This window comes from Microcebus murinus, chromosome 15, assembly GCF_040939455.1.
Source record: "Microcebus murinus isolate Inina chromosome 15, M.murinus_Inina_mat1.0, whole genome shotgun sequence".
Lineage (NCBI taxonomy): Eukaryota > Metazoa > Chordata > Mammalia > Primates > Cheirogaleidae > Microcebus > Microcebus murinus.
The window spans coordinates 36,006,092-36,032,693 of NC_134118.1; the positions used below are offsets into that span (position 1 = coordinate 36,006,092).

The following is a 26,602-nucleotide window of genomic DNA, read 5'->3' on the forward strand; positions in this document are numbered from 1 at the left end:
TTTTCCTTATGATTTTCTTAGTAACATTTTCTCTTCTCTAGCTTACTTTATTGTACAAATACAGTACATAATACATATAACATATAAAATGTGTTAATTGACTTTTTATGTTACCAGTGTAAGTTCTGGTCAACCGTAGACTATTAGTAAAGTTTTGAGGGAGTCAAAAGTTATACATAGATTTACTTTTGGGGTCGGGACCCTAACCCTCATGTTATTGAAGGGTTAATTGGACATTCAAACTTAAAAAATTTTACACATCTTTAAGAAGTAGCAGAACTAATTGTTCACTGATGGCTATAAAGATGGAATAATTCTGTGAATACATGAAAGTGTGAGGGACTCTTAGAGGTTGTCTAGTTTCATTTGCATGTACACTCATTAATAAGAGTTTCTTTCATTTTGAAAAAACAACAAAAGAGAAAGCCCGTCAATGGGCATCTATAAAATATGCATGGCCAACATATAAGACAAATGTTCAATGCTACTATTAACGGAAGAGATGCAAAATAAAGCAAAGAATTTTAACTTAACTATCAAATTAAAAACACTAAAAAATAAAGAATTCAAGAAAATAGATACTCTCAACATGGGTGGAGAAATGTGGCAATATGTATCTAAAACTTTAGATTTACGTCTTTCTTTTATGAAGAAATTCCACCTTTATAAATTTAGCCAAAGAAAATAATGCTGGATATATATAAGGATGCTTGTCAACACATTGTTTTCAATAGAAAAAAGTTGGAAACCAGTCCAATAACTGGATATTATTTTTAAAGACACAGTCTTGCTATGTTGCCCAGGCTGGCCTCAAATTCCTGGGTCCACGACTCTCTTGCCTCAGCCTCCTGAGTAGCTGGGACTATAGGTGTGCGCCACTGCACCTGGCTTATTAACTGGATTTTTAAAAGCATTTTATTGCAATGGGACATTATGCAACCATTTATGTTATAAAAGAATATTTAATGGTATAAATATATATTCAAAATGTACTATATAGATGTATTATATAAAAAAACAAAGTTAAAGGACAGTAAGCACTAATGTGATGGTGGTTATCTTTGGATGGTAAGTAATAGGTAATGATTTCTTTATCTCTATATGTTTATGTTTTCCATAAAGTGAAAGACTGTTGCAGAAAAGATGACAAATATTTCCCAAAATATCTCAGCATATTTTCGATACTTACTAATGCCTTTCTCCTTGGGAGCAATCTTCTCCATGTCTTTTAATTGAAATACATCTTTCTGTTTAAAAGGGGTAAAAAAAAAAAAAGGTGAAAATTATGTATTTATTTTTTAGTATATATTTATGTATATAATTATGTTCATAAATCAGTGCATTACAAAACTATGCTAGGAAGTGAACAATGCAATGGAATCAAGCATTTTAGAGCTAGAAAACATCTTTCAATTATCTCATTCAATACCCTTAATAGAACCTAAAAAGGACAGATTTTTGCATGAATATACAATTCTTTAAGGTTCTTGGAGATCAGAATATAAAGAACATTTTCCCATTAAAGTACAGAAACTAGTTATCGTGGATCAATTGGTAACATGAGATAATTAGCTTCTCTAATACTTTGATTTTAAGAAAACACAAACAATGCTTTGGGTTAGCATATATTACACTTCACAGATTTAGCAGTTCTCTCAAAACAGATAACTCTCAAGATTTGTTTACATCTAAGGTTTCATGGAAGAACTATACCTAAACAATACAGAAATTATATAATTCATAGCTGCCTATCAATCATTTACCTAAACATGCTCCATATGCAAAGCAAAATATTATGGGAAGATATGTATTATAATATTTAATCTTATGGTCAGAAAAAAAATCTATGTGGAATACTGCTTTCTATTGGTAATAAGCCTTGAAGTGGTAGAAAGAACTTAGATAATGAAAGTAAAATTATTTGAAAAGTCTAAAGTATACAATAATTAGAACAGAAATATTGTGATACTGTTATGAAAATCTGGGATCCATTTCTTCAAAATAAACTTGAAAAGGCAACTTCAAATGGATGGAAATGAAGCTTCATAAAAATTTAAAACTTTTGCTCATCCAAGGGCACTGTTAAAAAACGGAAAAGACAAGTACTGAGTAGAAGAAAATATCTGCAAAACATACACTTGACAAAGGTCTGGTACCCCAGATATATATAAAGAACTGCTTTGAAGTGCATTAAAAAAAAAAAAAACTGATGGATGGATAAAGGAGTAGATAGATGAATATATATGTGATAAAGCAAATAGAGAAAAATATTAGTGGTAGAATATAGGTGATGGGCATATGGGTAGTCACTGTTAAAATCATCTTTGCTGGCTTGAAAATTTTCCTAATAAAATGTTGAAAAAACTTCATCTCTCACTACACCTAAGATTTAATAAATTAAGTACAATACTAAATCATTGGATTAGTGAGAGTATGAGATCAATTTTTGCACATCTGGGAATAAACTATTTAAAGATAACACTTTAGAATCTCAGGGAATATGTAATAAATGACTGACTTTAGGCCTTTAATGCATTAGAAAAATCTATTAATCAAACCTCTTTGCAAATACTTTAGATTCCTTAGAAAAAGAACATGAACTCATTGAGGCATCTGCCTATACGTAGTTACTAAGAAAAATGGCCAGGTGTGGTGGCTCACATCTGTGATCCCAGCACTTTGGGAGGCCAAGGTGGAAGGACTGCTCAAGGCCAGGAGTTAGAGACCAGCCTGAGCAAGACCCTGTCTCTATTATAAATAGAAAGAAAGTAGCCAAACAACTAAAAATATATGTTTTACACAGATTATCTCATTTAATTCCCATACCAATACTTGTGACTATTATTATCATCCTTTTTAATAAAGGAAGAAACTGGGTAAGTTCTCAATCATCGAGCTATACTGTAGTCATGTTCTTCCTAAGTGCAATGGGCAAATAATTCTTTTTTATTACATTAGGAACTTCAAACACACACACACACACACACACACACACACACACACACACACACACACACACACTATAGCCATATATATATGATTATGTCTACAACTCTTTCTCTCTCTATATATATTTATATAAAATTCTCTGGGTATAAGCATAGTCATGCCAGAGAGACTTATGTGCCAATAGAGAGCACTCACTTAAGTCTTTGCTAAGATAATTTCTAGAAAAACTCAACACATATTTATTGATAGCCTATTTTGTGCCTTAAATAGCCTCTGAAGTTTCCTACTCTTTATGAGCTATCATTGTTACCAATGACTGTGTTTTAAAAAGATTTCCAAAACTTTGTAGATGGTCCACTTATGATTAGAGGCAACATGGTTTGTGGTACTTTGCTGGTTTTCTACTTTAATTAAAAAGATAAGATATGTTCACTGTAACTGAGAAAATAAGAGTATAAAAATCTACCTGCAATCTTGTCATTGTTAATATTTGTGATCATACTGTATTGTTTTTTAATATTCTATATTTTATACTTACCATTACTTCATGACATTATTGTTAAAAAGGGACTATTGCTCAAATCTAAGTAAAGTCAAGTTCTGTATCAAACCCTGGAGTAGCCATATTTGATTTTGTTGGAATTTTACTTGCCAGGCGAAACAATAGAATTCGAATCCAGATTCCAGAATCTGAATTCTAGAATCCATGCTTTTCACTCTGTGCCACTCAACTATTTATTTTCTTTGAATGGTTGAAGGGCTTATGCCTAATGTTTATCAATTTTTGGTAGCAGTCTGGATCCTGAGTATACCATATCCCATTCAAGAGAGAATAAATGAAATGGCTTCCATTACTTTTCCCAAATCTATTACACTTTTCAATTCCATCAGAAAACTGATAGACTAAATAAATGAACAGCAACTGATCAGGCTGTAATGTAGAAAAGGGAACAAGAATATATGAACTGAAATCAATCAATCAATTAATACAATTAACTCTCAGCTTTACAGAAAAACTCACTGGTTACTAAACTTCTTTAAGCTGCTGATACTCATTATTATCATAACCTTTAGTGTCTTAATGTTATTGTGGACAGAGTTGAAAATTTTTCAGTCAGAAACAGCCAATGTTGATATTTGGGACAATTAACAATATTGTAAAGAACAAAATAATTCCCCCACCCACTCTCCCCAGCTTTCTAATGCTTGAGAGGAATCAAATCTGCTTTTCTTGTTCTGAGCCCCTAGGAAAAATATTTCAACTCAGCAGAATAAATTATCATAATTTTCATATACAAACTTCATCAATTTATCTTAACCATATCATCATTATTAACGTGATACCTTATTCTGAATTGCCAATGACTTTTAGGAACAATAAGATTACACTTAGAGGGCAAATACTTAAAAAAGAAATCCCCAAAATATTTTTCTTGTTTTACTAAAACTCTGCCTTGTCAAAATGAAAGGCATTTTTAAAATCAATTTAATATTCTATTTTACCACTTTTTCCCCATCTTATTCACACTTGTATGTAATGAAAATGGTCCATACGTTGGGGTCAACTAGGCTTTGAAGGTCCTGCAAAGCCATATGAAGAATTTTTTTTTAGGTCAAAGGTTAGTTTGGACTTTAACCTTTGTGGCAAAGAAAAGCCACATAGCAACACAGTGAAGAGAGCTGGATCCAGAGCCAGGTGCCTAGGTTTGAACTCTGGCTCTGTCACTTAGGAGTTGAAACTTTAAACATACTTCCTATTAGTGGCAGACACAAATATCTTGAATACATTAAGGAGACATGTGTACCAGCAAATATGTGTTACACTATAGACAGACTTATAAATGCAAAGAGGAAGTATTTTGTACTCCCTCTAAAATCAGGTGAGCTTACCCATTATTAATAGTTTGAATCTGGTACTATAACTAACCAAATGAGGATGGATGATAATGATAGTACCTACCTCATAGTGTTGATGTTAGGATGAAATCAGATAACCTATGCCAAGTGCTTGGAACAGTGATTGCTACCTAGGCACTTCCAGGCTGTCACAGCAGTAGATGTGAGCTATTATCAGTATTATTTTCAGTATTTGAGACAATCAAATATATGCTTCAGAAAGATAATTCTGGTGCCAGGACATAGGATAGTCTGGATAGAAGTGACTCTACCAACAGTGAGTGGGATATGGTTCTTTCACACTCTACAATTCACAGGAACCACAAATATTTGCAGAATTCTATCCATTCTTTAAGAAATTGGTCAGTATTGATCTCTAATGAAGAAGAGACAGTTAACATTGGATGATACATACTTAACATGAAAATTATACAAAATTCTAAAAATCTTAAGAAAAATGACTTACTGTCTCAAAAAATATTTCCATCATGCGGGCTCTCTTTTCTTCTGCACTCAGTCCTTTTTTCTTTGACTAAAGCACAAAAGTTAAAAAGTAAACAATGCATTTTGGGGGAAATATTGCATTTTAAAACAACTTGGTCTAAAACATTTGAAATTTTATGCATGGTCTTATCTGATACCAACAAGTTTGATGCTCTGAGACAGGCTGAAAGACTTATTTTAACTACTATCTGCCAACCCTATTGGTATATCTGCCAATATAATAAGAATTGTGATTGAGACAGAGCCTGACATTTTATAGAAATTTAATATTTATAAAATGAACCAATGATAAACTGCTGCATTTACCTCCAAAAGGCTCACAACCTCTCAAAGACATTAAATAGACATACCTACTTATAACTAATGAACAGCAACATGCACAAACTGCTATACAATATCCAGGACAGAATGAATGAATTCCACCACAGGGAGGGAGAAGAGTTATCTAGGAAGGGTAGAGATTTAAAGAATTTTGGCAAAATGAGAAATAGTGAAAAGCGTGTTCTGGGCAGACCACAAACAGCCACATTATGGAAGTACATGGAATGCTCTAGAAAGATAGTTATTGTATGGAATATGTAGGGGGAGTGGGAGATGGGAGGAGAAAGATGTGAGACCAGGTTAGGGAAGGCTGATCGCCCTGCTGAGAGAACTTTATTGTCTCAACAAGAAGCTACAGAGTAATTTCTAAAGCAGGGGAGTGATAAGATTAGAGTTACATTTTGATAAGCTAATTGTAGTAGCAATGTGGAGGAGGGTAGGCTAGAGGAAGGAAAAAAACCTATCCAAGTAGAAAAGGGCAGCTTACTCAGATCACTATTATTCTGTAATACCCTTTAGCCAATTTGAAATTATGATAATATATATAACTGAAATGTATAAGTTAATAATAAATTTTACTATATATTGTATATAGAACATATACCCAAAGCTAAAGTCCAAATTAAAAGAAAAAGGAGTCAAATTTCCTTCAACCCAAAGATTTGTCAAAAAAAAAAAAAAGTGAGAACCATCATCTCTAGTTTTCTAATTCCACACTAATGCTTCCTTTTTTTTTTTTTTTTTTTGAGACAGAGTCTGGCTTTGTCACTTGGTCTAGAGCAGGGGTCCTCAAACTTTTTAAACAGGGAGCCAGTTCACTGTCCCTTAGACTGTTGGAGGGCCACTGGAGAGTGAGGTGCACATTCCACACATGCGCACTGTGGGCCCAGGACGAGTCAGCTGCTAAGCAGGACAGGCAGTGGTGGCAAAAAACCCAGCGGTCCTCAGCAGGCCGCATGTGGCCCGTGGGCCGTAGTTTGAGGACGCCTGGTCTAGAGGTTACAGAGTGCAATGGCATCATCATAGCTCACTGCAACTCAAACTCCTGGGCTCAAGCCTTCCTCCTGTCTCAGCCTCCAAAGTAGCTGAGGCTACAGGCATGCACCACAGCACTGGGCTAATTTTTTCTGTTTTTCTTTTAGTAGAGATAGGGTCTTGCTTTTGCTCAGGCTGGTCTTGAATTCCTGAGCTCAAGTGATCCTCCCACCTCACCCTCCCAGAGTGCTAGGTGTTTGCAGGTGTCAGCCACGGCACCTGGCATACACTAATGCTTAAGTGATCTGTATTTTTCTCAAAATTTTTACAGAATTATAGGGGAACATAAATTGTTTGCTTGCAAAGCAGACATGAAACAATTAAAGACTGACCCTATCCAAACAAAAACTTCATCAGAAAATGTGAACTTACACAGATAGGGAAAGGGATTTGAAATTGTCATTCTGACTATACACCAGAGTACATGAATCTTTATTCTTCTTGTAAAACTTAGAGACCCAATAACTCATTTTCATAGCAATAGAATTATCAGATGTTTCTCAATGAGTTATTTGTATAAATAAGCAGTCTCAGTTTGTATTTTTCTCTTCTTCCTGTCCACTCTCAAACACTGCTATTCCTCAGGGTTCAATTATTGATCCCTCATCTCCTAACATTGTTTTTTTTGAGACAGGGTCTTGCTCAATCTCCCAGGCTAGAGTGCAGTGGTGTCATAATAGCTCGCGCTGCAACCTCAAACTCCAAGGCTAGAATTATCCTTCTGCCTCAGCCTCCCAAGTAGCTGGCACTACAGGTGTGCGCCACCACACCCAGCTAATTTTTCTTTTTCTTTTTTTGTAGAGATGGGTCTTGTTCTTGCTCAGGCTGGTCTCAAACTCCCGGGCTCAAGTGATCCTACTGCCTTGGCCTCTCAGAGTGCTAGGATTACAGGCGTGAGCCCCTGGCAGCCATCCCCAGGTGCCTTCATCTTTCTTACCCCCACATCCAATCAATCACCAAATTCTGCCAATTTCAGTGCTTAACTCTTTCTCCAATCTGTCCTGTCTGCCCCATCTCTACTTCCACTACCTCAATTCAGGCCTTCATTACCTATCTCCTGCATTACAGCTCCAGTCCCCTAAACTGTGTCTCACCCTCTAAGTTCACATGCCACGCTGTGGCAAAACAAACCTGACCATGCCTCTCCCTTGCTCAAAACCATTGGGATAGTGGCTCCCAACTATCCAGAAGTATCCAAGAACTCACAGTATGACATAAAAGGCCACTTTCACCTGGCCCCAAACTCTCATAGCCTCTTCCACCACTCCCCACCTCAAATTTTATCACAGCAATATGGAGAGCTAAGTAAATTGAGCTGTAATACAAAAACTACTTGTAATTCTTTATTTTAAAAAGATGTTCCTCTACCTGGAACAAGCTCTCTTCTTGCCTACTCAAAACTCCAAAATGTCTCCCAACACTCAGGTTAGGCATTCTCTCTCCAGAAGAACTTCCTCTGAGCTTGAAGACCAAGCATGTATTCCCAGAACTCCCCTTCATCAAATCACTTACTACATTGAAAGAGGTGTTTACTTGTATCTCAAAAGACTGAAGAACTTCAGAACATGAACTGCGTTTGCCTTCCCAGGACTCAGTACCAGGTTATACAGAGCAGACATTTAAGGCCAGCCCTTACTTTCAGGACTATGAATCTACAGCCCCCAAATTTAAAATTTGAGGTGGCTCAGGCTTGCAAGCCCACAACACCCACCACATTCCCACAGACACTACACAGGGTGAATTAATAATAAGGAATTCAGTGGTAACCAGGTATTGCCTTGCTTGGAGGGGTAAATCAGAGACAGGTAGGCAAGGTCCAGGAAACCATATAGACCTGCTCACAAAACTTAGGGCTGAGCTAGAGCTCAGCACTGCTTTATTAGCCTCCCTTCACTCTGGCCTCTGCAGTACTGAATAAATCAAGCATGAAATTCGTTATCAGGTAGAAGGCTCCTTCAGGTCACATCTCTAGTCCAATGGGTCTTAAACTGCCATTTCTCAGAATCAGCTCAGGAGCTTTTAAAAAGTTTATGCCAAATGAAGAGAGTCCGAATCTCTGGAACGGGGCCTGGGCAGCATATTTTAAAAACCCTCCCCGGATGCTTTAATTGTGCTCTGGGGTGGAGAACTCTGCTTTTCTCAGCCCAGAATCTGGAGGCTATGTATGTCAGAGGCGCTGAGGGGCAGCAAGAACCCCATTAGGACTTTAGTCTATGGCAGCATTAGCAGAAAACAGATCTCAAACTTTTAGGAAAGGCTCCTACCACTTTGGTATTATAAATAGCTTCTTGGGAAGCCCTTTGCACTCCAAAAGAATCTGCCACCCAGAGGCAGGCAATGAGGAGAATCAAGTGTCCTGGGTCAGTTTTAGAAAAACTCTCAACACTCAGCACCTACGAAATGTAAATGAGCTGTATCATTCATTTACATTGTTTTCAGGCTGACTTATTCATCAATCTCTTTTATTATTATAAATAATTTTTTATTATTATTATTTTTCAGACAGTGTCTCACTCTGTTGTCCGTCTGGGCTAGAGTGCAATGACATGATCATAGCACACTGCAACCTCAAACTCCTGGGCTCAAGTGATCCTCTCGCCTTGGCCTCCCAAAGTGCTGAGATTACAGTCATGAGCCACCATGCTCAGTCCTAATTTTTATTATTACTCACAGTAAGAGAATATCATGGCCAGAATTAAAATAAGTAAAATAAAAGGATGCCATATTAATGCTCACATTTAGAAATTTCTCCCCCCAAAATCAACAAGGCTCACTTAATACTTAAAAACTAGAAAAAATCTGATAGTTTAAGTCAGAGATGCATTTAAATTAGTTAGTAATGAGATTCAAAACTTGACCTGAGGACTATGAAGCTTCCTGGTTGATCAAAGTATTTTAAACCACTTTAAAAATCACCTTTCTAAGGAGCCTTCTCCAATGAGGAATTAAGAAATTCCTAAAGTCAGTCCTGATCAATTACAATAAAATTTTGAAAAATTAAAAAGTAGATGCCATCTGTTGCCCTCAGAGTTGAGCACTGTGCTTCCTCAATTCCAAAAATATGACTGAACTTATAATAACTGTTTACCCAGCAAGACCAACCAAATCGAAATAAACACCAATTAATTTACAATCAATCAAAAGTTTATCTTTGACCATCATAACACATTTATTTCTGATCACATATAAAAGCCAGGAAGAAGGGCCAGGCACTGTGGCTTATGCTTGTAATCCCAGCACTTTGGGAGGCGGGAGGATCATTTGAGGCCAGTTTGAGACCAGCCAGGGTAACATAACAAGACGCTGTCTCTTTAAAAAAAAAAATTAGCCCAGCATGGTGGAGCGCACCTGTCGTCCTACTCAGGAGGCTGAGGCGGAAGCATCAAGGTTACAGAGAGCTGTGATTGTGCCACTGTACTCCAGCCTGGGCGACAGAGCGAGACCCAGTCTCAAAAAAAAAAAGGAAGTACACATCTTATAAGACGTTTTATTTTGTTTTGATTCTCCATTATCAGAGGCAAGCATCTGAAAAGAGTTAACAGCACATTAAACCACTTAAAATTAGAAAGTGATTCATGTGTAAAGAGACATTAGGTCAAAGTTGTATTTGCGATGCAGTTCTCAAGACAGTAGTGAGTTATATGAGGCCAGCGACTCCATAAAGAGAAATATGATAACACAGAGCACTGGTAACAGATCTGTTTTAACTGTGATCCTGTTTGGCTTCCTAGACCACTTCATGCCCAGGTGGCCGGGTTGTTAGTGTAACCACAAAGAAGCCGTTATCAGTTATAATCACACCTGGACAAGTATCTTCAAATAAATACCGCATAACTAGATCCCCGTCCACCATTAATTAGCTCGGCGAAATAACGGCCACTGAACTAAATGAAGAGTATTAAAATCTCAGATCCGTCTAATGAGTTGTTGATTCTCTGCCAACAGCAGCAGGGAAAAATAGAGGAATGAAACTCTGAAGGATTAGGAAGATGGTTTGATGAGCAGAAAGACGTTAAGCTCACAGAGAGAAAGACAACTGAGAACCTCCCCAGGACTGGGCCCGTTAGGACACACGGGGACGACTCCTTCAGCGCGGCGGGTCCGAACAAGGCGACGGACGCCCCGCGCGACCGGCCGTCCGACGCACAGAGCAGCGGCCACTGCTCGGATTTTATCAGAAGTCACCTGACCGGCATGAAGCGAAGACCCATCGGGTCACTCGTGAAGCCGCGAGCGGTTCAGAAACGCGCTTTCCATGTTACAACACACAAACCACCGGCTGTGAACGGCAGGGAGAGCCCTCCCGCGCAGCTCCCCCGCTCGCCGCCCCGCGCCCGCCCGCGCTTTCTCCCGGGTTCCTAATAAGGGGCTGCACTGCGGGGGCCCGAAGCCAGAGGCGTCGGGAGCACCGGTTCTCAGGTGCCTTGTGACCTTTATGACAAGTCACTGAGTGGGTGAGATTCTCGGGTCACGTTCGCGAACGCGTCCCGTGTTCTAATCTAACCCGCCCGCCCGGACGGGCCCCGGGAACAAACGCCGGCTCGGGCGCGAGCGGCGGAGGCAGGTGTGCGGGCGGGCACGCCGGCGACCTGACGGGGCCCTCAGCGGGGAAGCCCAGGGCGGGGCGGCCAGCGCCAGGCCAGGGTGCCATGACTCCGAGGAGCGGCGAGGCCCAGACGCTAACTAGGAAGGAGACCTGGGTCCGCGGCCCCGGCTCTTACCATGGCGCTGGGGTTTCCGGTGGCGGGGCCAGCGCGCGGGACGAGGGGCGGGGCGGGCCAGGGCGGGTTTAACTTTGGCGCGATAACTCGCGAGGGCGGAGCAGCGAGAGGGAGGAGGCAGGGAAGGAGGAAGACCCGCGCCCGCACGGCGCGCAGCGCCCCCTGGCGGCTCCGCCGAGCGGTCGGCCGTGCCTGGGGCGGGGTCGGACCTGTGTTGGGGCAGGGGCGGGGCCTGGGGGCGGGGCGGGGCCTGGATTGGGGCGGGGCGGCGGTCGCCTCAGCGTTAGTGTGTGTGGTGTCGCTGCTTCCGCCTCCTCTCTGGTCTGTGTTGAATAGGACTCTTCTTTTGTTAAGGAAGTCTTGAGCCCTTGCTTTTACGCGCTTCTTCTCGGCGCTGCGGAAATGTGACCTAAGTTTGGCTTAAAGTTTGCTCCTGGGGAAGGAAACGCTGCCTTCGTCCGGATTTGTCCATTCTGGGGCGGATTAGATTCCTTTATCGTTTTCTGATACTGCACCTCCTCTTCTCCGCAACCACTATCCGCTGCTTTTCTAAGCTTTTAAAAATCTGCGTGTATTTGTCTTTCCCTTAGGTTTTTTAAAAAAGTAAACAACAGGATGAATTTCAAATCAAAACAGTCGAAAATGTGCTATATTTCATGACTTTAAAACGTGCGATTCAGAGCAAAAGCTGGAGTCTTCCGCTTGTGAAAAGAAAATAAAAGTCTCAGGGTCGTTCCCCTCCCCCCAATACCTTACGCGAAAAAGAGGGTAAAGCCTCAGGCACATGTGAAGAACTGGCCTCGCAGGCCATTCAGCAAGGAAATTCCTTGCTGACCTCTGAAGAGCAAGGACATGCAAAGAGCACCTAAAACGAAGGTCTGATTCCACACTAACAATGAATTGCAAGTTTATTTTTGCAGGTAACTGAACTGGGGAAACACTGAATCCGACATTCTTCCACCTATCCAGGGACATCTACATAATTGATGCTTCCTTGCCTCCCTTTTCTCTTCTAACATTCTCCTTATTTTGTGTAAAATGTAGATTTCCTGGGCCTCACAAGAATGTAACCACTTTGCCTCTGAGTCCCCATCCGCCTTTTTCCTTCTCTGTATTTGCCTTTAAAACGCTGCAGGTTCCAACTTCCCCTTCGGGAAAAACAGTCACAGCTTTGTCTATGGTTGGTGTTTTTCCTGGGCACTTCCTCACCTTTGTCTTGATAAACCTCCGTTTACTGAGATTTTAACCTCACTCCATTGTTTGGGTTGACACCCTGAAATGCTAAAGAAATTCATGAGATTTCAATTACTTTGAAAATTATGATGCTTGGAACCGTTTTAAAGTATAATTATTTCACTAAAGGCAGAGTGGCATCTAAAATGGGAATTTGTAGCCTCTGTTACTACTTTGGGAAGCAGGGAAAGGGGTAGGTTGATTAGCCTATGTTCCACTAATTCCGTTTTTCCTGGAGGCATTATACCATACTATTGATGGTACATGAGATAATTTAAAAATAGTAAATGGGTAGCCTTTTAATAAATGGCTTAATATGTACTAGGAAAGGTATAATGAATACATCATATCCTGGATTTCTTATGCATTGGTCAAGATACCACTAAAGGAGGTATGTCAGTTAAAAAAAAAGTGAGATTTAATAAAAACACTAAATAACTGCACTAGTGGTACATAAATTTAACAAAAATCACGATGGTGTCGTTTGTGGAAAGCTTTTCCTCCCTAGCTCGCCACCCCCACTACACAAGCGGGTCAGGTCCCTTCTGTGCTACTACAGCACTCTGTACAGCTTTATGGTAGCAACTTGCTTCATTTTCTATTTGTCTGCTTGGATTTAATCCCTATAATATCAACCTGTTTCTATGGCAGGGACTAAGCCAAACATTTTGGTATCATCAAGGCCTACTAAAAAAAAAATAACGAGGCTTATCCTTTGGAAAAAGGAGAACTTTATTTCTCATAAAGGGTAGCAACCTGTCAGGCGGCCATTCCAACAGGTTGGGAAGGAAAGCCAGGGCCAGAAGCTTTGTGTATGTGCTTCAAAGAAGAGACAAAAGGGAACAGGATTTTACACTGAGTGGGGTGGTCAAATATACATATTCAACAAGCTATAGGAAGAGTTATGAATATTTATGAAGGAAAATCATAGGCATATAATTGTGCTTCGTTTCTCCCATCAGGTCATGTCTGAGTGCTCAGTTTTAAAGTGTTTCTGGGATCCCCTTGGCCAAGAGGGGTCCGCTCACTTAGCAGAGGGCTTAGGATTTTATTTTTTGTTCACATGACAATAAATGTATATTAAATGCATACACCAGGTATTCAAGAATACCATCTCATTATTGACTTAAGGATATCTAGATAGGGTTTTTAGTTGAAAAACTGAAGGATATTTTACTTTATTAAAACCTTACTGCATTAAGTAGTGCTTTCTCGGCTGGGCATGGTGGCTCACACCTGGAATCCTAACACTCTGGGAGGCTGAGGCGGGAGGATCACTTAAGGTCATGAGTTTGAGACCAGCCTGAGCAAGAACAAGACCCTGTCTCCACTAAAAATAGAAAGAAATTAGCCGGACAACTAAAAATATATAGAAAAAATTAGCCGGGCATGATGGTGCATGCCTGTAGTCTCAGCTACTCAGGAGGTTGAGGCAGAAGAATTGCTTGAGCCCAGGAGTTTGAGGTTGCTGTGAGCTAGGTTGATGCCACAGCACTCTAGCCTGGGCAAGATAGTGAGACTCTGTCTCAAAAAAAAAAAAAAAAAAAAGTAGTGCTTTCTCACCAATAAACTTCTTAAATTATCTTACATATCATTCAGATATCTTGAGACACACCAAGTTCTGCAATTTTATGGTAGCAGGCAGATGTAGTATATAAGTTATTAAGTATGAAAGCACGGAAGAGTGGGAGGGAAAAAAGTATGAAAGCATGTATTTGCAGGCTCTGAGAAGTACTCTTGAATTTGGATCTTGTAACCATCTAGCATTTTAGAGTAACTAAAGCGATTTGTTTATTGAAAAAAATTGTTTTGCAAAAATCCATCAACACACATTAATTTTATTCTTTTTACTCTGAGTATCTCCTGCTTGCTGAGTTTGTGACGAACAAGACAGGCTACGCCCTTAAGACACTTATATTCAGTGTTGCCCTTCACTCTGCGCCCTGGAGCCTGCTCTGTACAGGTCCACGCCAGTCCTATCCAGCCACACGCCTCCCCCTAGGCAAGAAGTCAGCAGGGCCAAGGGTACAGGCCCACCTGATACCAGCCATGTACCTTCTAGACCAGAGACCTGAGAACCCAGAAACCCCTGCCTGACACATTGAGTTCCCCAGAAAACAGAGCTGGAGACAAAGATGCGCTGGTAATTTATTTGAGAGGTAAAGTCAGGAAGTAAGATTCCTGGGAGACAAAAAAGATTTTAGATGGTTTGTGGCTCTCAGTACATAAACAGATATACAGTGTATCTCCGATATTACAATTTCATGGGATTGGGCATAGGGATGTGATTAAGAAAAAAACGTCAAGGCCGGTCTCTGTGGCTCACACCTGTAATCCTAGCACTCTGAGAGGCCAAGGCAGGAGGATCGCTCAAGGTCAGGAGTTCGAAACCAGCCTGAGCAAGAACAAGACCCTGTCTCCACTAAAAATAGAAAGAAATTAGCTGGGCAACTAAAAATATATAGAAAAAATTAGCCGGGCATGGTGGCCCGTGCCTGTAGTCCCAGCTACTCATGAGGCTGAGGCAGGAGGACTGCTTGAGCCCAGGAGTTTGAGGTTGCTGTGAGCTAGGCTGATGCCACAGCACTCTAGCCCAGGCAACAGAGTCAGACTGTGTCTCAAAGAAAGAAAAAAAATATCTAAAAAGACTTCTTAGAGGGATGATAATGGGGAAAAAAGGTTGAGAAACACTGGTGTATAGTGAATACATAATTCATCATCCAAACTGGGACACTTCTGAGAATGAAAGGGAGTGCTATTCATAATTATGCTGGGACAACAGATATACAGCAGGATTGTCCCCATCAATTATATGATAACTTGGAACTTCCATGATATGTTGCTAACACTTCTCCACAGCTTTTAATTTGCTCTGCATTATAGTGATACTTTTAGTCTTTCCATCTGGAATGTAGGCCCCTTAGGAGCAGGCACAGTAACTTACTCTTTGTAACCCTGCCTCATGTCTCATCATTTATGCTTGAGCACTTTATGATCACACCATATTGAACTATTTGTTCTTCCCTGGACAACCTGTGCTCTCTTGCCCTCTTTTAGCACAACTGTGGGGCAAGTTACAGGGTGAGTCTTGGGATACCTGTGAGGATCTGCACTCACCCAGCAAGTATCCCCATGGCCAAGGGAGTATGACATTAAATAGCAAATAAAAAACACCATGACTGGTGGAGAGAAAGACCTCAGAAGAAAGGAAGATGACTTTCTCATGCTTCGTGAACAGGGTCCTTGAATTTTCATTTTGCACCAGGCTCCATAAATTATGTAGCCAACTCTCTATATATTCACTTATTTGTCTCAACCCAGTAGAATAAAACTCCATGAGAATGGAGTTCTTTTTGTTTTCTTGTTTATGACTATTCCCTAGTGACTAGAACAATACCTGAACATACTAGACTCAATAAATATTTACTAAGGAGGCGGGGCATGGTGGCTCAGACCTGTAATCCCAGCACTTTGGGAGGCTGAGGCGGGAGGATCACTGGAGGCTAGGAGTTTGAGACAAGCCTGGATCTCAAGACCTTGTCTCTTACAAAAAATTTAAAAATTAGCTGGGTGTGGGGGCAAGTGCCTGTAGTCCTAGCTCCTCAGGAGGCTGAGGCAGGAGGATCAGTTGAGCCTGAGAGTTGGAGGTTGCAGTGAGCTATGTCGAAGCCACTGCACTCTGGCCTGGGCAATAGAGTGAGACCCTGTCTCTAAAAAAAAGAAGAAAAAAAAAGGTTTGCTAACAAATGAATATAAAAGCAGTTCATGGTCTATTTCAAGCAGGCTGTAAGCTCTTTGAGGGTCTAGGCTTCATTATTCATCCTTGTATCCCTTCCACAAGCTGGTGTACCACAGGTGCTTAGACTATAGCAACAAAAGAGACCCATGTCAGGGTAGGGCAACATATGTCAATTTGCCCATTTTGTCTCCTAACTTATGCAAAACTGCTCTCCTTCTCTGCTCTGGAAAGGGATGCATCTAGCTTTAGGTGAAATGTGTCCCTGAAGGGCAGTCCGAGATATGCTGAACTAAAACATGGGGCAAATAGTTTATGGAATGCCTTATTCTCTCTCTTATTCTGAAAACCTCCATAGAGCCCATAATGAACTGCTTGGGTAAAAGAAAAAAAATAAGTGAAAAATGGAAGTAACATTCAATATTAATATTCACAGTTGACAGTCGTGTCATGTTTGGTCTTTTTTCTAATTTTTTGTTTTATCTCTCTTTCCAAAACTAACTTTCAGAATTAACCCTCAAGAAAATAAAACAAAATTTTATTATGTTCCTGCATTGTTCACAAAGGATACCTAAAGCTTGATCTTGCATAAAGATAAATTTTAGTGTTCATTCTATCACAGCAAAACACAAATCAGAGACTTAATAATTTAAAAGCCTGTATACATTTATAGATAGATGATAGATATCTGGAAAAAAAGTTATATGCAAACATGTAAACATGCAAAATAAGACAATAACTTGTTTACAATCAACAGAGACAGGGTTCCCTTATAGGAGAACAAAAGAAAAAGTACCAAATCTAGACACTGTTCATGACTGTGGAGAAAATACTGACCTGATGATAAGGTTTTAAAGTGACAACTTTGATCTTATGAATAGAGATTATGTTTAAGAAATGTTGCCTTTGGCCAGGCGCGGTGGCTCACGCCTGTAATCCTAGCACTCCCAAGGCGGGCAGATTGCTCAAGGTCAGGAGTTCGAAAACAGCCTGAGCAAGAGTGAGACCCCATCTCTACTATAAATTGAAAGAAATTAGTTGGCCAACTAATATATATAGAAAGAATTAGCCAGGCATGGTGGTGCATGCCTGTAGTCCCAGCTACTCGGGAGGCTGAGGCAGGATTGCTTGAGCCCAGGAGTTTGAGGTTGCTGTGAGCTAGGCTGACACCGCGGCACTCACTCTAGCCTGGGCAACAAAGCAAGACTGTCTCAAAAAAAAAATAATAAAAATAAATGTTTCCTTCAAGTTAAGAAAGACCATGGAAACTGACTTCTCTGAAAAGATGGGACATATACATTTACCATCAGGCTCTTCCAGAGACTGGACCTCCACAGGACTATCCAGATGTGTTCTCTAGGTAGTTCGAGGACTGCTTGAAAAGTGTGGCCATTAGCTTGATAATAGAAATTTTTATTGTAATGAACTCCATGTAATTAAATTTGAGCCCTAAAGATAATGTTTATAGTAAAGTCCATCTCTAGTCTTCTACCCCCTAGAAATGTGTCTTCCATGACTGCCAAAATGTCTCTGTATCTTATGATTCTTTAAGGATTATAAGGATAATAATTTTGATCTATTTTTATAACTTTCTAAATGTACATGTTGTATATGTGTGCTAGAATTCTCCAAATTCCTGTTTAAGATACATCCTAAATACTAACAAATTATTAGTGTCATATCCAACAAAAATTTTACTAAGCTTTTACTCACTAGTATAAACAGTTTGGTTGTGACATTGCTATCTTCCACATATTCTAGAACATTCCTCCATTTCCCTTCACTTAGAAAACAATGTTAAATAAACAGACATTCACCCTGGAAATGGAGAAAACAAGCTTTATTATAATGTGATTTTGTGCATGGTAAAGAGATACACATGAATCTTGTTTCTCCTATGTTTCAAGACAATTAAAGTTTTATTGTAGACTAAAGCATCCAAAATACTGTGGTACATATGTAGCTACGAACATACAAACACTTTGATGCACAGCGTTCATTCTTTTCTTTAAATAGGCAGTCAACATTTTGATTCATAAAAGAACAAATGATGAGAATATATCAGTATCAATGTCAGAGAGCGCAAGACTTAGTGTTCTATACACAAAACATAGGAAACAGACCTATAAAGATGGAATGTACAAAATCTAAAAAGAAAAAAAAAAAGAAAGCAAAAAAACCCCTTCATACTCATACACAGGATTAAAAAGCTATAGAATTGAGAATGATATAAAGAATTTTATTACAAGAATACACTCCATGGATGACAGAACATTCCCATGTCATAAAGCAAAAGCACTGAGTTTAAGGCTGTGTTGCTTTCAAAAGTTAATGGAAGTGCTGTACATTCATTGGAACAACATAGCCAATTTATTAATCTATTCTAGAATATTAATTAATAGCTTTCATACATTCTCCACAAACAGACCACACAATCACTGCCACACAATTCATCTTTAGAAAGTTTTTAAGATAGCATCATGATTTGTAGCTTACTGTCATTTAAAAGAAAACAAAAATTTATTTATTTATACCAAACAAATCTTTAATGGGCACTTAGTTTCCTTTATGGCAATACTAGATTCCTAGTTATCAAAAATATTAAAATAATCATAAAGTTTAAAACCCTGCAACATTTACAGAAAGCAACAGTATTACGATTTTCGGTTGTAAGCAAAATTAGATAATGTTTGCATCAAACAGCTTCAATTTTATCCTACCTTGAAATGTCTCATTTTTAAATTAAACTAAAAATACTCCTCCCTTTTCAGAAGCTGGTGAGTAGAGAGGATACTATAGAGTCCAAATGTACAAAAAGATTTTTCCCATTGAATATAATCTGCAGGTTACCTGATGGTATTTGCTGTTTCCTCCAATTAACTCAGTAGGTATTACCAAAGCATTTATGTTAATCCTTCAGTGTTAAGGATCCATTGATACTTGCTAGTGCACTGCTATTCCGGTTAACTCCGTGGTAGGACTACATACCCTGTATATTCAGTAGTGGAAGCAAGTGTGTTTTAGTTACATGGATCTAGAGTATTATTTGCCTCAAATCTAGTCAAGAGTAAATTAAAATAGGAAACTTGGGAACTTGTTCAATTCTGGAGGCTGAAGTTTGATCAAAATTCTAAGATCATTTTAAAAAATGGCAAACAGTCATAAAGGCTTTGTATTCTGGATGGTCAAGTGGCCCTCTGCCTCCCCATGTCCAGCAAGGGGGGGTTCTGTATTAGGAGGGAATGTATCATCACTGACCTTGAAATCCTAACTGGCAATATTTTGCCATAAGTGCCCAGGGGAAATCTGAATGAGTTGTTTTTCAGTGCTACTTATCATGAATGTATGACAGGTTCTATACACTTGACAGAGAGAAATCAAACAACAATGGTAGCCCAGAAAAAAAGCCACTTATTTTAATATCCTTCTCAGTTTACCAGAAACCATTTTCCATAGAATGTGACAAAATTTCATTTGAATTTTGTCTATTTGTATCTTATCAGCAGCACTTTCCCCCCAAAATATGCTTACCAAGAAATACAGTAAATGCACATATGTATCCAAATGTGAAATGTTATCTATACTGTAACATATATGATTACGTATTTTTTGGGAAAAATATAGTGTTTCCTGGAGTGCCCATAGCATGTGTTTTAAGTAACAGATAGTGGAATAGGTCTGAATTAAACTATTTTTTCATTCCAGTTTGTGCCAATATTGACATGTAAAAAAATTAGCTTTGTATTCAGTTTACTATTGAGATATCTAGCCTGATATATGACAGATGGTTAGTTTATAAGTTAATTTCTAAGTTCACAGATATAATTTAAATGTTATGCAAAAAAAAAAACCTCTTTAAGTAAACTAGTTTTAAGATCAATAGCCTGTGACAGAATGTAAACAGGAAGCCATTTTTACTCATGAAAATAAACTAAAATTAATGTAACCAATTTAAAAAGTTTTCAGCTGGGCTTGGTGGCTCATGCCTGTAATCCTAGCACTCTGGGAGGCCAAGGTGGGATGGCTGCCTGAGCTCAGGAGTTCGAGACCAGCCTGAGTAAGACCCCATCTCCACTAAAAATAGAAAAATTATCAGGGCCTCATCACATGCCTGTAGTCCCAGCTACTTGGGAGGCTGAGGCAGGAGGATCGCTTGAGCCCAGGAGTCTGAGGTTGCAGTGAGCTTCAATGATGCCACAGCACTCTAGCCCAGGCAACAGAGTGAGACCCTGTCTCAAAAAAAAAAAAAAAAAAATGTTTTCTTTTAAACTATCTAGGAACTATCAAGAGCCTAGCTTATCTTTTATGCAGAATGTTAGTAAAGAGCAAAATAAAATTCCCTCCCCAGAATGTACGCTCCATGGGGGCAGGGATTTTTATCTGTTTTATCCATCACTACATTCCCAGTGACTCCAGGAGTGTCTGGCACCTAGTAGGTACTCAGTAAATACGAATGGTTAAATTCAAAGACTTACTTCACTGACATTAGGAAGCACTGTCTTAGTTTAACATTCTAAAAGTGTTATTGAATTTTATAACTTTATCACAGGCAGGCTCAAATAATTTTAAAAACTCTAACTAGAAAAAAAAAATACTAAACCTAAATGTAAATCTTCCTGAAAAAACTTTTTTTCAGAGTTTGATTTAGGTGTCATAAATTTAATAGATAATTGGAAGTAGCTAGATTTCCCTTCTAAATTTTATAAGTCCTATATAGAGAATGAATGAATTATAAATTAATAAGCAATAAACATCACATTCATATAATTATACATATGGGAAATGTTTTCATATAGTACAGTTCTAAGGTGCTTTCAGTGAAAAAGATCCCAAAGTCATTATTGAAAATGTCAAACATGACATTCTATTTGGTAGAACTGAGCAGAAAATTAAACAGTGGAAATAGACCACATCTTAATTTACAGTACCAATGACAGATTAACAAATTGTTCTTAACGTTTCTCAAAATGCAGTTATATATTTAGTTTAAATTAAATGTCACTTAAATTCAACTTTGTGGCCAGGTACGGTGGCTCATGCCTGTGATCCTCGTGCTTTGGGAGGCCGAGGTGAGAGGATCTCACTTGAGGCCAGGAGTTCAAGACCAGCCTGGGCAATAGCAAGACCCCATTTCTACAAAAAATAGAAAAATTAGCCAGGCATGGTGGTGCACACCTGTAGTCCCAGCTACTGAGGAAGCTGAGGCAGGAGGATCACTTGAGCCCAGGGGTTTGAGGTTGCAGTGAGCTATGATGATGCCACTGCACTCTAGCCCTGGCAAAAGATTAAGACCCTGTCTCCAAAAAGACAAAAAAAAATCCAATTTTTCTTTTGATCTTTTTTTTTCTCTTTTTTTTTTTTTGAAAGCACAGAAGGTCATTTTTTGACCAAAAGTCAGCCATCATTCCTGGAAAATGGCAAAAATTAAATCTGCTTTAGGGCTTGCTCCATTAGGACGGCTTTAAACTATGTAGTAAAGGAATGTGCTGAAGAATGGCTGGACAATGCTTCTGTCTTTCAGAGTGCTGCCTATTTCAATACACCAAAGATTCATCTATATATATATATATAAAATACATTCTATCTTACCCTAATCATGTATACATAGTCCCTTAACACCTCTACTATTCATTAAACAATGATAAATAACCATAACATGCCCTTACCTGTAATGCTTTCAAGATAACACAACTTTGGTAACACCTGCTTTCTAAGGGGAAATCATTAATCAATCACATGCCTTTGGTTGACACCATCAGTCCTCCAAAGGGCTACTTATGGCTCTCTGTCCTAGGATACTGGTGTCCTACTACATGTGCTGACATTTTGTAGGAGATAAAGCTTTCGCTTTCATGAAGTGGAAGAGGAGAGACACGTGTGAAAACATGGCACATAAAATGTGACTTTTTCTTGATTACATTCCAGTGCATTAATCTGGAGTTAATGGGGGCAGTTTGTTTACCAAAAGGTAGCATTACTTTTGTAATATGCTTTTCAAAGCACTAGGGAATCCAGGTTTCCCTGAAGATGTATTTTGTTTTCCAACACTAGGTTCGCAGGAAAGAGGTGGTGAAAAGAACACATGAAAACAGATCTTTGTCTAACCCAGAAAAGTTGGGAAATTTGCATTGATTCTTAAGTGCTAACCTCAAGAGGCTAATCAGAGCTGGGAGGATTTTGCAAGACAGCCTTATTTTTTCTAAAGTAATTTATATGTAGTTATTGATAACCAAAAAAATGTCACAAGAGTTATACCTACTGTAAAAGTGAGGTTAGAAGATTCCCGGGGTCTTGCGACCTAGGTTAAATAAAGTATATAACTATAACAGATTTTGTTTTTGTTCTGTTTTTGGAAGCTCTCTGCAAAAGCTACCATTCACAAGATTAACAAATACCTTTACATATTCTAGGTTTTTTTTTTTAACATTTGTTTGATTTGCAAAATTAGTTTCACTACATAAATCCTGTCCTTTAAGCCATAGTTCACAGATGTAAAACTTTGCAGTTTGTATAGATTCAGTAGAAGGGGTTTGTTTTTCAAACCCTGTAGGTGAACTATGGAAATTATATAAGCAGTTTTTAAGGAATCTGTTACATTCAGAAATAACCTTGGGAAGTTCACCAATGATTCCTTCGAGCATAAAAAGTCTAGTCATAATCTGGTCCCGCGTTGAGAAATCCATTCCAGTTTATAGTGCAAGACCTTGGTAAGGGTTGTCCATCATGACTGCCCATCATTACTGTAAGTATCGATAGACCTTGAAACAGTGATTTCCAGAGTCTGCAACCACAACATGGCCATCTGAAGTTAGGGCCAAGCCTTGGGGTCCATAGAGTGGGTCAGCAGATGTGTTAATGTAGGACAAAAATGATCCACTCCCATCAAAAACCTGAAAAAATATGAAGTCAGAATGTTATAGGAGAAATCATAGTACTATGTTGAAATATGAGTTAGAAAACACTTCATGTTAATGATTTTAAGAAAAAAGCATGGAAGCAACCCCCTAGGTTTGTTTAGGTCACTATCATATCTACAGTCCTTCTTTCTACTTATCTTGCTTTTTGTTCTCTCCCTCTGAATGCTCACTCGCTGGAGTAGAATAAACCATTGGCTATCAGATAGGTCTCCATTACTACTGTGGTCATAACAAATACTTGGCTAGGAATGGCCCTGGATGGTGCTTGAAAAATGCATGACCCTTGCTTTTCATGCTAAGCCTTTATTTTTTTCCAATCCAGCTTCAAGTCTCTCTTTCATCCCTAATCATAAGGGAGAAAAATCAGCAACTAGACCAAGGAAGAATGGCCCTGAGTCATAATATGCAATAAGAGATCCCCCCCCCTTATCAGAAAAGAGTAACTTTCAAGAAGTCAATGGTTCAACAGGTACAGTCATTTCTTTTTCTTTTTTTTTTGAGACAGAGTCTCACGTTGTTGCCCAGGTGAGAGTGAGTGCCATGGTGTCAGCCTAGCTCACAGCAACCTCAATCTCCTGGGCTCAAGCAATCCTCCTGCCTCAGCCTCCCGAGCAGCTGGGACTACAGGCATGTGTCACCAAGCCCGGCTAATTTTTTGTATATGTATTTTTAGTCAGTCGATTAATTTCTTTCTATTTTTGGTAGAGATGGGGTCTTGCTCAGGCTAGTTTTGAACTCCTGACCTCAAGTGATCCGCCCATCTCGGCCTCCCAGAGTGTACAGTCATTTCTTGATATCCTGGGGGTTGGTCCCAGGACCCCCAAGGATACAAAAATCCACAAATGCTCAAGTCTCTCGTGTAGTACTTGCATATACCTATGAACATCCTCCTGCATACTTTAAATCATCTCTAGATTACTCATAATGTCTAAACAATGTAAATGCTATGTAAATAGTTGCATTGTATTTTTTAAAAATTTGTGTTTTTTATTGTTGCACTAATTTTATTGGTTTTATTTTTCAGAATACTTTCAATCCTCAGTTGGTTGAATCACTGGATGCAGAGGGCCAAGTGTACATTTGGACATGAAATCATCTTCTTTTGGTCTGTCAGCTTTTGCTATGATGAAATAAAAGTAATAAATCCAGGCCCATACAGTAATAAATCCAGAATCCATACATTTCTTCATAAGGCCCAGGCTGGTTTCTTTTGGTCATTTTGTTTGGCTTACTTGGTGCTTTAAAAGGCAAGTGTAACTAGGTAGGTGCCATCAGGGCCACAATGCAGACAGCTTAACATCTGTGGTCCGGTAAAGAACTGCTTTGTGAACTTAGTTCCTTGCCTGGCTTCTGACTTCTGTGGCATATCAGACCTTTGATATAGTTTTCATTTCTCTGGGATAAACACCCAGGAGTGCAATTACTGGGTTGTATGGTAGTATATGTTTAGTTTTTTAAGAAACTGCCAAACGAGTTTCAAGGCTGACTGTGCTATTTTACATTCCCACCAATAATGTATGAGAGATCTATTTTCTCCACATGTTCACTGGTATTTGGCACTTTCAGTACTTTTTTTTTTTTGAGACAGAGTCTCGCTTTTGTTGCCCAGGCTAGAGTGAGTGCCGTGGCGTCAGCCTAGCTCACAGAACCTCAAACTCCTGGGCTCAAGCAATCCTGCTGCCTCAGCATCCCGAGTAGCTGGGACTACAGGCATGCACCACCATGCCCAGCTAAGTTTTTCTATATATATTAATTGGCCAATTAATTTCTTTCTATTTATAGTAGAGACGGGGTCTCACTCTTGCTCAGGCTGGTTTTGAACTCCTGACCTCAAGCGATCCACCCACATCGGCCTACCAGAGTGCTAGGATTACAGGCGTGAGCCACTGTGCCCGGCCTTTCAGTACTTTTAATTTTAGCTATTCTAACAAACATGCAGTGATATCTCATCATGGTCAAATGAGAAAATTTGCACTCCCCTGAGTTCATATCCAGTGATAATGAACATCTTTTCATGTATGTAGGCTCTTCAGTAAATTTCTCTTTGTGTCTTTTGCCCATTTTCTAATTGGATTGATTGGTTATATTGTTGTTGAATTCTGAGAATCTGTACATATTCTAGGTTTAAGTCCTTTGTCAGATGTGGTTTGTAAATATTTTCTCCCAGTTCATTACTTATCTTTTTATACTCTTAATGGGATCTTTCACAGAGCAAAGGTTTTTAATTTTGATCAAATCCAATTTATTGATTTTTTTTTCTTTAATGATTGTAGGTATCATGTCTAAAAACTCTTTATCAAGTCCTAGGTCCCAAAGATTTTCTCTCAAAATCTTCTACAAGTTTATCCTCTGAAACATTGTTTTCTAAAAGGTATATAGCTTCTATATTTAAATCTATGATCCAATTTGAGTCAACTTTTGTTTTTTGTTTCTTTTTAGACAGAGTCTCACTCTCTTGCCTGGGCTAGAGTGCCGTGACGTCAGCCTAGCTCACAGCAACCGCAAACTCCTGAGCTCAAGCAATCCTTCTGCCTCAGCCTCCTGAGTAGCTGGGACTACAGACATGCACCACCATGCCCGGCTAATTTTTTTTTCCTATATATTTTTAGTTGGCCAATTAATTTCTTTCTATTTTTAGTAGAGATGGGGTCTTGCTCTTACTCAGGCTGATTTCTAACTACTGACCTTGAGTGATCTGCCGCCTCAGCCTCCCAGAGTGCTAGGATTACAGGTGTGAGCCACCATGCCCCGCCTGAGTCAACCTTTTGTTGTAAGTCAACTTGATGCTGTGGTATCATCATAGCTCACTGTAACTGCAAACTCCAGGGCTCAAGTAATCTTCCTGCTTCAGCCTTCTGAGTAGCTAGGGCTACTGGAGTGCGCCATCATACCTGGCTAATTTTTCTTATTTTTTGTAGAGATGGGATTTCTCTGTTACTCAGGCTGGTCCTGAACTCCTAGCCTCAAGTGATTCTCCTGTTTTAGCCTCCTAAAGTGCTGGGATTACAGGTGTGAGCTACCAAGCCCCAGCCTAAGTCAACTTTTTTCCCTCTGTGGTTATTTTCGTTGCTCTAGTTCCATTTGTTGAAAAGATCATCATTCTTCTGTTGAATTGCTTTTGAGTTTGTGTTAAAACCCAGTTGGCCATACAACTGTGGAAGCTATCTCTGGACTCTCTATTCTGTTCCAGTTATGTATATAACTATCCTCCCATCAATATTACACAGTCTTGATTATGGTAGCAATATAATAAGTCATGAAATCAGGTAGAGTGATTCCTCTCACTTTAT

The 26,602-nt window shown here is 39.1% G+C and overlaps 2 protein-coding genes across 11 annotated transcripts in view; both read right to left on the reverse strand.

The window, feature by feature from the left end:
* Positions 1-11,614, reverse strand: part of MND1 (meiotic nuclear divisions 1) — a 57,767-nt gene extending 46,153 nt beyond the window's left edge. The window contains exons 1-4 of one of the 4 annotated variants that reach the window (XM_076010572.1): positions 11,427-11,460; positions 5,312-5,377; positions 1,970-2,079; positions 1,190-1,247 (exon numbers count right to left, since the gene is read on the reverse strand). In XM_076010572.1, coding sequence (XP_075866687.1) covers positions 1,190-1,223 — 34 coding nt within the window. In that variant the 5' untranslated portion in view covers positions 1,224-1,247; positions 1,970-2,079; positions 5,312-5,377; positions 11,427-11,460. Of the gene's footprint in view, positions 1-1,189; positions 1,248-1,969; positions 2,080-4,909; positions 5,224-5,311; positions 5,378-10,727; positions 11,057-11,426 lie in introns of those variants that run through there. The other 3 variants (XM_012783658.2, XM_076010571.1, XM_076010573.1) reach the window with 3 other exon arrangements.
* Positions 11,615-18,613: 6,999 nt separating this feature from the next.
* Positions 18,614-26,602, reverse strand: part of TRIM2 (tripartite motif containing 2) — a 114,334-nt gene continuing 106,345 nt past the window's right edge. For all 7 annotated transcript variants that reach the window (XM_012783670.3, XM_012783672.3, XM_012783673.3 and 4 more), the window contains exon 12: positions 18,614-23,285. In XM_012783670.3, the coding sequence (XP_012639124.1) occupies positions 23,133-23,285 (153 nt within the window). In that variant the 3' untranslated portion in view covers positions 18,614-23,132. The remainder of the gene's footprint in view (positions 23,286-26,602) is intronic.